Raw genomic sequence first — 12504 nt, 5'->3', positions numbered from 1 at the left:
AGAAGCTAGCCAATAAAAGCTAGGTAATTAACCATGGTAACTGGCATGCCCATGTGATGTATTATGATAGTAACTGCCATAAGAGGCTTTATGCAATACCCCTAAGTGAACCCTTTAGCTCAGGGAAATATTTTGCTTAAGGACAAACTTAAATTTGAAACTTAAGATGGGTTATGCAACCAGGCACAGATGTTTAGATGCAAAAGCTGCAAAGTAATTTATCTGAACATTTCCCAGAGTCCACTCATTACTGGCTGCTCAACTCAAACTGAAGCTTGGTCATGTGCCATCCTTTCCTGCCATCAGACCCACTCCATTTCACTGACCTTGGGGCTTGTGTCGGGGCTGGAGGGAGGTGTAACAAGACATGGCTGCAGGGGCACCGTTTCTCCAGAGTCTTCAACTCCAACCCCGACACAAGTCTGGGATACTCCTGCGAGGCGTAATACAGTAGTCCCTCCTGTGAATCCTGACAGCCCTCGTGCCAGAGCCCGGGACGCCATCCTGAGCCCCCCTGCTCGTTTCCGTCTGGCTGATGCAGTAGCCATCTGATGCGCCCCCGCCAGTTCAGTCAGAAAGCCCAGGCTCTGGGATGGGAGGCTGTAGAGATGAAGGCCGCGGAAAAGTTCTGGCAGCGGCCGGAAACCACCTGGAGGCTCAGGTGGAAGTGATTCAAACTGCACCAGCATGAACCGCTCACCAGCGCGGCCCTGTAAATAGTCTGCTAGAACACAGCTCAATGAAGCAGTAAAAACATCCACACAAGGAGAAGAGGCAGGTCTTCCTGCCCCCTCTTCCTTCATGTTCCTCTCCCTGGGAGTGTTTCTTTCCCAGCTCCCAGCTCCCCACTCTTCAGCCCTTATCCAGGTGGCCTGGGTCAGGACTAGCACCACTTTGCCTCCCTGCTTTTGCAATCGGTTCAGTCTTGAGTGGAGCCAAGGCACAGGGCCCAGGACGCTGAGCTCGGACTGGCTCCACAGGTCCAGAGACACACTGAAGCCCAGGGCTTGGAGGGACGAACCCAGGTGACTCATGAGCTCTGGTAAAGTCTGGTTGTCATCAGGTGGGTACAACAACACCACATGACCACCACCCACAGCACCTGACATAGAGGAAGACCAAAACTTGAGAAATACGCTTGTTTGTTTTTCTGGAAGGAAGTTAGATGAGAAGATTGATATGTTCATATACAAAGCTATAACCAGGAGACAGTTAGCTTAGTTTCATATACAAACTAGGAACAAGGGGACACAGCTAGCCTGGCTCTGTCCAATGGTTACAAAATCTTCCACCAGTGCAGCTAATAACAATTATGATAAATAACAATAACACTGGCTAAAGATACCTTAAAAAGATAGCTAAACATATAAATGTGAATTTAGGATGGAAAATTGATACACACAAACAGAATTTAATCACAAGAACATCCATAAGTGTCTCGAAATGTTTGAAAAAAAAAAAGGCATTAAAATGTAATTTTAACAGTAAACAAAGAGGATCTAGAAAATAGTAGTGGTAGTATGAAATAGATGTCAGGCTTTCTCATACCTTTAACATCATTCTCTTTCAACCATCTCCACATGTAGCCTAAAAGGAAAGCAGAAGTACACATTGAGGTTGATTTTTTGCTGAGGTGCTATTAACAGTCAATGACATATGAATATAAAACTGACCTTTCAGGACCCCTTGTATCAAATAGGTTCCTAGTATGGCCAAACATATGAGGAGTAATCCAATGAGGGCTGGCAGGCTCCATCTCCATCTAGAGTCTGGAAAATAAATCAATTATTATACAGAAGTTTTTAAAAAGCATGGTAAATAAGTTTCACAGACACTGCTAATGTTATGACACAGTAACAGCTGTACAGTGAATTACTTATCTGCCACATTCAAATGAAAATATGCAGTTTGTTTTAGCTGATAAGAGTTAAACACTGAATACACTTAATCTTGATCTGGACAATAATTAATAGTCTTACTTGCAAATGGACACTGGGGCTCTAAGTACGACTTCATTCCATGTATCTTTATCTAAAGAATTAGCAAAACATTAATTTTAGCACAGTGTGGGAAGCTGTGAAATATGTTTTTAATTATATATAAGATTATGTTTAATATATCAGGACAAAGACAAAAATCACCTGAACACAAAGCAGAGGATGTGATGACACATTGAACTCTCCTGTTTTCTGAGAAGGAAGTGAAGTAAAGGAAAGGATTACCAATAAGGAAATAAAGATCATCAATAAACATAACATGTCACAAATGATGTTGAGAGTGTACACTGAAACATTACAACTAAGTTCATTTAATTATCTGTATGAATTCATTGCATTCAATTAGAGCAAATGAGCACCATGTGAACACAGTCTCTGAGAGTGTTAAATGTGAGTCATCAGTCTCTGTTACAGTATAAAAATTAACTTGCAGAAGAATACTTGGTGAGGACACATGATTAATTATTATTTAATGCCATATTTTTTGTGAAGGCAAGTCAGGATGCTGTTTAAATACAAGGAAGAAACAAATTTGGTTGCCTGTTGTCTTCTCAGGTTGATGTTCTCACATTGTAATTTATGATAGTAACTATGGTTAAAATATGGATGTCAAAGAGATGAATAGAATCAGGCGATTGAAAGAAAACGAATTCCAAAACTCCTCATATGATTTAACAACTGATCCGCAACTATGTTAAGAATATCTAACTTGTATTCAATGTTAAAAACATATAAAACCCCTATATTGTCCCTTAGTATGAGGCTCAGGTCCATGGATGCAGCGGTGGATCCTTTACTTGAAACTCTACAAGTCATGCAATAAACATGTTACTTAATAAAATTACAATACTGTCAACAAAATGCAGTCAAATGTATTAGTATAAAAAGTATTCTTTAGTCAGAAAAATTGTGCTTAAAAAGGGGGTGGCCCTAACCCTATAGTAAAAATAACATCTGTAGTTATGTCTCCCTTAAAATAATTTGGTACCTGAGTAAATCTACTTAGTTACTTTCAAACACTGAAGATTTGACAGCTTGCGAAGAAAGTAGAAAGTTTTCCTTGACGTTATTACCCAGTGTCCATTGCGTGTCGCACTCCAGCCAGCATGCACATGGTTTTGCAGTCTCTGTCTGGAGCCGGTCACCTCCTCACACTGACCTCCTGCAGGGTCTTTCTTGCAGAGCCACACGTCTGCCTCCAGCCTGCAGGGAGCAGTCACATTCCAGCTCAGGCCTGTGCCACCCTCTCTCATCTGGAACTCCGCCAAAGACACGGACACGTTGTGCTGCATTCTTTCCAGCGCTTCTGAAACCATAAATAATGCCATGCTGTGAAAACATAATTCAACAGCCATGTTTATCTTGCTGTCACAGAAACTTAATCAGATTAGGCCATCAAGTTAAACTCCTTTTTACCTTGTTGGTTTCTGAAAGGGCAAAAGTTTCTTCGGAGCTCATTTCCCTTCCACCACACCTGCAAACAAAGGTCACTCTTACTCTTTTTGTTTGTTTGTGTCTTTTTCTTGTCAGTCAGAATTAGAAGTTCAGGTACCTGGAAACACAGGCAGGGTGCCACAGAATTTGATGAAATGACAATTTCTCTCTTGCCTTTGGGCTGCAAAGGTTAAAAAAAGAGTTAAAAAGATACACAAATACAGAGTTGCATAAAGTATTATCATACAGATATAAACAAAGTGAGAGATTAGCAGTACTGTAAGAAGTACTCAGATCATTTACAGTACCAATACAACAATGTTTTAACACTCTCAACTAAAAGCCCTACCTTGAAAATCCTACTTAAGTAAACATACTTAAGTATTATCATCAAAAGTAAATAAAAGTGTTATTGCACAAAAGTACCACTGCCACTCATTTACTATAATATAATACTAGAAGAATTAGATTTTTTTATACTGATGCAAGAATAAGTAAGTGTTATTTTAATGCCGGACATGGACATAGTTCATCATAGTTTATCTATTTCAGATACAGTTGGGTATTTTTTCTGCTGTGGTTTTCAACCTAGGTGTCCTTCAACAACCTCAATCGGGCCCTTTGATCATTTGTAAAAATGAAAAAAAAAAAAAATAATAATTTCATTGTGATTTTGCTTAAATAACCTGCTAACATTCTAAGTATATAGATGTTTATATTGTTTATTAGAAGAGGATCATTAGTGGGCATGGTCATTATTTATGTCTGTTGTTAAGCACAGACATAAGACATAACATAAGACACTTAAACTTTTTAAAATAATAAGTCTTATTATTTCAAAAAGTTTAAACTCAGGCTGTATAAACAGGGACTTTAAGCAAGTCAGACTAAATCAAAAACGATGTTAAATGGAATAATGTCTTTATTAAAATAGCACACTACTTCTACTCTGATCTTTTTTCCTGTACTTCTGGACATAATGTATTTTTTCCCATTTGTAAAAACTAATAAAGTGTTGGAAAAAAATTAAAGAAGGTGCATTATATTTGAATTCCTATTTTTACAGGTCACACATAGGAAATATAAATGTCTGGCCCCTTAGCACTTGAGGTTTTTTGTTTTTTTAACCTGGCTAAAAAGGATTGGATATTCCTGGTTTACTTCAAATTGCTTATTTTGTCCAAGCAACAGTCCAAAAGCCAAAGATTTTTCATTTATTATCATAAATGACAGAGAAAATGAGCTAATCTTTATATTTAATAAGCTGGAACCAGCAAATGTTTGACATTTTTGCTTGAAAATGACTGAAATGATTAATCAATTAATTAATGATTAATCAACTAATCATTGCAGCTCTAGACAATAATGATTTTCTGACTAACAGAGTAGATTAATATGAATAGTTTAGCACTGACTGACCCATGCAAGAACCTCTCCAGACATTTCATTCCAAACCATCTGGCACATGATTTCATCTTGTCTGGCATCCGTGTTCTCGAGCTGCAGGACAACCAGATTTCTCTGATGATCAGTGACAGCTCGGAGTCTCGGGGCTGAGACAGAGACACATCAATCAACATATGACAGAGCTCTATCACTCCGTAATTACATAAAACTGTTTTTCCTGCTGCTATCTTGTCAGCATTTACGGAACACAGAACAGGTTCCTCGAGATGAACTCCAGGTGAAAGCAGAGCAGACACTGCAACCTGTCTTACCATCACATTCCTTCACAGTGCCCTCAAGGTTCATGGAGCAAACTGAAAGAAAGAGGATGGAGTCGATGTTCAGAGATATACGTCGTCGACAGTTCAGCATGTCTCTACTTACATTACAGGACTTATCTCACCTTCTTCTAAAGATGGAACTGTGATATTCTGAATGTTGTTTGCTCCATTTGAACGTGCATCGACGTGGACCACAACGGGACTGCCGAACATCACTCTCTCTGTCAACAGCAGCTGCAATTGCAGGAAACATATATACACACATACACAATGCAGGCATTAAGTATTAAAATCATTTAGTAACAACCCGCAAGAAGCAGTTTTGAAAACTTGTCCTTGATCAGTTCTCCTGCATTTAAAGTCCTACTCAAGTCGAACTACAGAAGGACTGTAAAAAGTGCTTGTTCTGCAGTAAAAGTCTCTCCTGACACTGATAAACTACCATATTATTAGATTTTTAATACTGATGCAACAGTGGATGAGCAGCATTTTAATGCTGCAGGTGGTAAGGTGGACATATAATATATTTACATTTATAATTTATATTTATATTTATAATACTGTACTTTCTGGACGTCTCTCTAATCTTGTGAAATATTAAATAATTTCGACTGTTCGGTCTTCAGTTATTTCAATGAAGGCATCTAAGAAGATTAGCAAGGAAACGTTTTTGAATTTTTTTTAAAGGGTTGTAAGCTGAATCTTTGAGAACCACTGATTTCATATTAAAAATTGTTGTATTTTATGAGCATACCAAATGATTTTTTCCATAAAATTTTAATCTGTAACTTAATTTGTAACCAGGAGTTTAAGTTACTAGTTACAAATACTCAAATTACTGTGATTAAGTCATTTTTTAGTGTACTTGACTATTTTTTCAAGTCTGTAATTTTACTTGTACTAAAGTATGCATTATAGTATGTATAATATGTAATCTGGAGGCTGGTTAATTAATTAAACAATTAGCTACCTTGTGTGTGGGATGTTGGTCTAAACTGGAGTAGCTTGATTTAAACTGGAGTGCCTTGCAGATGTCAGTGGAGCCCGGAGAGCTGAGACAAACTGTCACCAAACCTGTAACACAGACAGTAGAAATGAATAAGTGTAAACTACAAAAAAAAAAAAAAAAAAAAGTAATCTATGGAAAACAATCCACGTGACTTTTTTTGTGCTTTGGGTACCTCCTGACTCTGGTATCACCGGCTGACCACTTCCTTCTCTCAGCTGATTTGTGCTGAACTCCTCTTCATCAATATGTGCACCAGACTCCTCTGAAGCCTGCTGTGCATGATGCACTTCTGCAACAAGACGTGGAATGTCATGTCAGGCAGTAAATATGAAAGCGGAGTACACAATGTATTTAAACTTCAAGAACTGGCTGAGTCACAAGTCAAACAACTATGATAAGACTGCCGGAAACACTGACGAGAAGAGCTGCCCTAACAAAGGCATTTATTATGATGAGGAAGCCTGATCACCTTCACTGACAGCGTCACTGACATGCTATTTATGACCAACCTTGGACCGTGATAATGATTTGCAGGCAGGGTTCACAGTCTCGTGCAGCTGAACAGCACAGAATCACTTTAAGCTGCACATGTTTAACATTCACGGTGTCATCGGGATCAGGCAGGCCAGCAGCGAACGGAGAGGCTGTGGAGAGGAGAGAGTGTTTCTGCTTCAGATAAACCACAGGTCGACTCCAACGTGAGGTTATTACTATGATGTGAGGTGCACTTGTGTTGATGGTGCTGCTACCTGAGCTCACTCGGCAGTCAGTCAAACCCTGGAGACAGAAAAGTTGTAGGTGAGAACTGAATGTTCAACAATTCCACTTAGCCATAATGAAACACGCCTCTTCAGTATCAGTAAGTGTCAAGAGTGAAGAAAGAGTTATTCAGTTCCTTTACTTAAAGGCACTACAAGGAGGTTTTTTTCTGTTATCTATATAGTTATTTTAATGCCTGCACCAGGTTAGATTCTCTGTGAAATGAGATAAAACGAGCCCGTGTTTGCATGTTCACAGGCAAAGTTACAGTGAGTAAGATGTTAGCTACTTAAAAAGAAGCAGGAGGAGATTTTTCCTCTAGATAATTTTATTTTTGACGTTATATTTTGGTGTTATTTCAGTGGACACACACTACCACTTTTGTCCAAAGGAGTCTCAAAAATCAACAAAATATTAAAGTTCCTTGTGGAAGCTTTAAGTAAAGGAAAGACCTCCACGAGTGAAAGTCCTAATCATTGAACATAAAATTGCTCATTATGCAGGCAAGGATTTATTATTTTTTAAAAAATCGGTGTATTTTAGTTAAAAGGAGTGAATATTTCAGTTTTGTTTTATTTACCCGGGTAAAACAGTTCAGATAAAATCTGTTTTTTCATGGAAAAAAATGAATTTCTACATTAGTATGATAAGGTGTTCCTGTTACTTTTGATGCCAGTCTGAGTAATAGATAGGTATGTGTGATAAGCCGTAGGTTCTTTTGTTGTGTTATCAATAGTAACTGCCTATTGTTATCTATTGTTTTGCCTGTTTGTTTTTTGTTTTGTTTTGTTTTTCTAATTGCAATACAAGTTTTATACAATAGAAACTACAGACCGGTGACAAATTAAAGGAAAGAGTTTTGTATATTGTAGTATTTCAGTAGAACAGTGACTGTACTGAATGGGTGAATTTGTTCCAACATCACAAAGCATTCATGAAAACATTTCCATAATTCCAATATAATACAATATAATAACATGCTGCAATAAAAGCAATAAAAACTCTGTTAGCCGAAAATCATAAATAAAAAACAAACATATATATTATTAGTGAAGTCAATATTAACAAAACTGGCAATGTGAACACCTTTGCAAAAAAAAAAAAAAGTTTAAAAAAAAGCAAAGTTTCCACTCTGACATAATGAAACACGCCTCTTCAGTATCATAAGTGTCAAGAGTGATGAAAGAGCTAATCAGATCTTTACTTAAAGCTACTACAAGGAGTTTTTTTCTTTCAATTTAATACTGATGTCTATTAATTAAAGAGTAAAATTAAGTAAATGTTGCAGTGAGAAGCTTCAGAAGATTTTTAAAATACTGAATTTTTTGTTTTATTTAACCAGGTGAAATATAGTGGAGATAAAATCTCTTTTTCAGTGATAGAAAAACATAAGACATGTGATCAAAGTGTTGTTTCCACTTTTCCTTGGTAGGGTGTGGCTGTTAGTTTTGATGCCAAATACTGTGCATTGACAGATGGGTGTGTAATAAACGGCAGCTTACGTCTGTATTAAATCTTGTTTTCTTCTGTGTTGGGAGTAATTGCCTTTTGTTGTCTACTGTCTTACCTGTTTGTTTTTAATTGTAATACAACTTTTATACAATAGAGAATACAAAGTGGTGTTGTTCCATTTGTTCCAACATATATAAGAAATCATGATGCATTTGAGAAAATAATTGCAACATCCAAATATAATAATAATGATAATGTAACACTGACATGTTGCACTGATCTCTTTGTAATATTTTGTCCATTCCATGTTCATCACTGAGGGCTGATTAGATGTTAGCAAGGTTGTGTCAGATTACTTTAACATGTAGTCAGTTACTGAATACAAATTACGTGTCAATACTTTTGGATCACTTTAAAATCAAACACTGAAGATATTGCACATTATACTGGAAAAATCGAATAAGACGTAAAAATCTGAGTTGCACAAATTGTCTCTTAAGCATCTTGAAACATTTCATTGCAAAAAAGGGCAACACTTACAGTTGATTGATTATAATTACCCTCACAAAAACAGTACTGGCACAAACTGCATGTGTACTGTGTGTATTCTGCAACATGTTGCTGTTTCTTTTGTTTAAGTTTTTGTTGCTCCTGTTGAGGACTTTGCTACTGTGATGCAAGACGAGCACTTGCTCCATATGTTTATCTTCCATTTTCAATGTAAATTAAAAAGTAACAAAAAATTCATAAATCATAAATCATAATTGAAAGACAAATATCACTTAAGTCAACATTAACAAAACTTCCATCGCCTGATAGATGAGCTTTTTTTGCCAACATCTTTTTTATTTATTTATTTATTTTAACCTTTATTTATTCAGGGTAGGTGCACTGAGAGTGATGCTTTCTTTTGCAGGAACGCCCTGATCACATTTACACACAGTTATACTTTCACACCTGGAAGCTGTCCAGTACAACCACAGTCTTATCTGCCAGCCACTGAGCAGCTCCACTGGAGCGGTTGCTTGCTCAAGGGCACCTTAGTGGTGGTAATGGGGGGGGGGGGGCACGCACTGCCTTTCACTTTCCCCACCCAGATTTCTCCTGCCGGTCGGGTGATTGAACCGGTGACCTTCTGGTCACAAGCTCGCTTCTCTAACCTTTGGTTACTGCCCCAAAGAATGTAACATAAGCCAGCATCAACATGTAATCATACGATCATACAGTACATCTCCCTCATCACTTCTTTCCACGCTCCCACACCCAAATAAACAAAACAAAACAGACAAGCAAGCAACAGAGCAAATAACGGAAAGAAAAAAAAACAACTAAAAAACAGCTAAAGCATACTTAACTGCACAGAAGAAAACAAAATAAAATAATAAAATAAAAAAGATTAAAACTAATAAAAATTTTGAAAAAGAAAAATGAGAGAAAAGTGGTGATAAAGTTAATGGTAACAATAACTATATAATCCATAATTTATATGTATGTATATAAAGGCTCAAGGCCATCAAGTCCAGGCTAGAATAAAGAACAGAAAATGTCCGCGTCCTTTATTGATCTCCTTTTGAAAAGTAATTAAGCAATGGAGACCAGAGTTCTTCAAAGATGTGTCCCCAATAATTTTTTTCTAAAGTTAGTCTCTCTAATGGTAAGAATTGTGATAACTGGTCCAAGAAGAGCTGAAAATTAGGAGGGGATTCATTTTTCCAAAACAAAAGTATTGGTATTTCTTGTTAAATATGTTATGATTATTAATATTCTGCAGTTTTTTGGATCTAATTGGAAATATTATGTATCATTTAATAAATACAAAGAGGGATTTAAATCAAATTTTATTTCATGGATTGATTTAATGAATGAATGAATGAACTGAATTCCAAAAACAAAGCCAAAACATCTGTAAAGCCGTTACTATCACATCCTGGATCTTACCACCACCTCAAAAAAGCATTACAGTTCCACAGAACCACCATCTATAGCCTCTAAAACAACAATAAAACTGAGTAAACACTTCTGCCTCTTGTTGTCATATTTGCTACTACATTTATTGATGTTTTCTTTCCTCCTGCTTCATTTGTTCCTTGTGTCTTTTTGTGACTTTTTATATGAATTAATAAACACTTAGTTAAATTGAATCCTTGTTTTATTGACTCCTAAGCGACATGTTTGGCATGTATCTTGGTCAATTGTGATGCAGTGTCATGGTCGTTGGGGACGGTTGCAACTGTCTCCCAGTTAAGCAGCCCATATCAAAACAGACCACACAACGGTATCTTGGAAATAAACTTGTCATTGTGTCGTGCATAAAAGAATATTCCACCTAAATACAAATGTACATGTTTAAAAAAGTTTGTTGAATTGCAAATTGTTCCATTCTTCCTGTTTCAAACTGATATATAGAGAATATAGAGACTGAATTGCACCTGTAAATCTTCACATTGACTCATAAACAAACAAAACTCCATAATTGCTATTTGATAAATATTTTGAAATTTAAAAGCAATTCAAAAAGCAAACATTAAGTAAAGAGATTTAATGTATTTTTTAATATGCTGCAACTGTCATCAGGCTTGGGCTCAGTTGCAACATCTGACTTCTTCCTTTTTAAATAAGTATTGTGAATGATCTGTCATAAGTAATCATCTTTAAATGGTACGGGCAATTAGCAGAGATATATAAAGTATGTTTAATGTATATTGATTGGTTGGTCAAATCCAAGTCATCACTGGGTAACTGAGAGGGATGCAAAACGTGTTGCAACCAGCAGTCTCCCTTTTTCTTTATTATTTTTTATATTGTTATTGTTACTGTTATTCTTGATCTTGCTCTACTTGTTCCTCCCCTGGTTTTCATTCTCATTGCTTGGCATTAATAATTGTTAATCATCTTATTTATCTCTGAAATCAAATTCATGAGAAATTTCAAGTTACAGCAACCTTCCTTGGAAATGGAACAGTGGAGTGCGGTGTCATGCTCGGGCACGACAGTAAATAAGTAATGGACATCTAACTCTCATTTCTCTGTGTGTCACTCTGAAGTTAAACCCAAAACCTGAAGTCTGCGCACTATATTTTTTGTTAATCTGCATGAATCAAATAGCTAGATTTTTCATAGACAACAATAGAGAAAGGTTGCAACACGCGTAATTTAGCAGACTTCAAATAAACACGCAAAACAGAATCATTTGACTTGTTACCTCGCTACAGGTGAGTTCAGGTGCGTGGTCGACTGTCTCCAGAGCTCTTGCGGACACGAAGCTGAGCAGTGACAGCAGCAGAAGGAGAGAAGCGCGTTGTGGCGCGCAAAGGAGCGAGAGAGCCATATCTTGGGCAGCGCCACTGCGCCTGGCACAGCTCCACTCATGGGAAACACGGAGAGCCCGTTACGCTCAGATCCAAGCAGCAGCACCGCATCACATCGCGATATTTCCTCAGAGAAACTAGTGATCATGGGTTGTTGTCCCGCACCGGCTGCCAACAGTTGCGACGCTCCTTTCTTCCTCACGTGTTTCCCAGCGACTGACAGGAGGAGGAGGAGGAGGAGGAGGAGGAGGAGGAGGAGGAGGAGGAGGAGGAGGAGGAGGAGGAGGAGGAGGAGGAGGAGGAGGAGGAGGAGGAGGAGGAGGAGGAGGAGGAGGAGGAGGAGGAGGAGGAGGAGGGGGGGGGGGGGGACGTGTCGCAGCGCTACACACCTGCTCAGGTGAGACAGAGCAGACCAAGTTTCTGTTTGAATGGTGAATCATTTAAAGTGAAAAAGTGAAAATTCAACATGAATATCAGCTGATAATTTTGTGATAAAAGCACCAAATTGGAAACATGTGTTAGCAGGTAAATTTGGATCAAAACTGGATACTGGCCCATAGCAAACGTGCACTCTGGTGGCCGTGGCAGCCATTTTTAAAAATGGCCACCCACCAAACTTGCACTTCTAAATTAGACTAACTCCGCCTTTAGCCTAGGGCCTAGGTTCTCAAACTGTGGTACGTGGTACGCAAGCTCCCTCTAGTGGTTCACGAAGGAATGTCAAAAACATAATACTATAAAAAATAGTACAAAAAACTTAATTAAAAACCACAAAATATCAGATTACTGAAATGTTTCACTATCAGCCTGCTATGTAG

At 37.7% G+C, this 12504-nt stretch overlaps 1 protein-coding gene across 1 annotated transcript; it reads right to left on the bottom strand.

Annotated features, from left to right (window-relative positions):
• On the bottom strand, nucleotides 1-11895 carry LOC146325033 (interleukin-17 receptor C). The gene is made up of 16 exons (XM_084720773.1): nucleotides 11581-11895; nucleotides 6917-6944; nucleotides 6677-6811; nucleotides 6340-6456; nucleotides 6129-6232; nucleotides 5281-5392; nucleotides 5150-5191; nucleotides 4851-4984; nucleotides 3550-3612; nucleotides 3414-3471; nucleotides 3071-3303; nucleotides 2142-2189; nucleotides 1980-2031; nucleotides 1674-1769; nucleotides 1549-1587; nucleotides 1-1102 (listed from the first exon to the last, which is right to left on the bottom strand). The coding sequence occupies exons 1-16, from the start codon at nucleotides 11704-11706 to the stop codon at nucleotides 303-305; spliced, it is 2187 nt and encodes a 728-aa protein (XP_084576899.1). The 5' UTR covers nucleotides 11707-11895; the 3' UTR covers nucleotides 1-302.
• Between the last annotated feature and the right edge of the window lie 609 nt (nucleotides 11896-12504).

The sequence above is a fragment of the Lutjanus erythropterus genome, chromosome 6, assembly GCF_056507025.1.
Source record: "Lutjanus erythropterus isolate fLutEry1 chromosome 6, fLutEry1.hap2, whole genome shotgun sequence".
NCBI lineage: Eukaryota > Metazoa > Chordata > Actinopteri > Lutjaniformes > Lutjanidae > Lutjanus > Lutjanus erythropterus.
The sequence above is the reverse complement of the archived record's forward strand: the minus strand, read 5'-3'. Positions and strand labels throughout refer to the sequence as shown.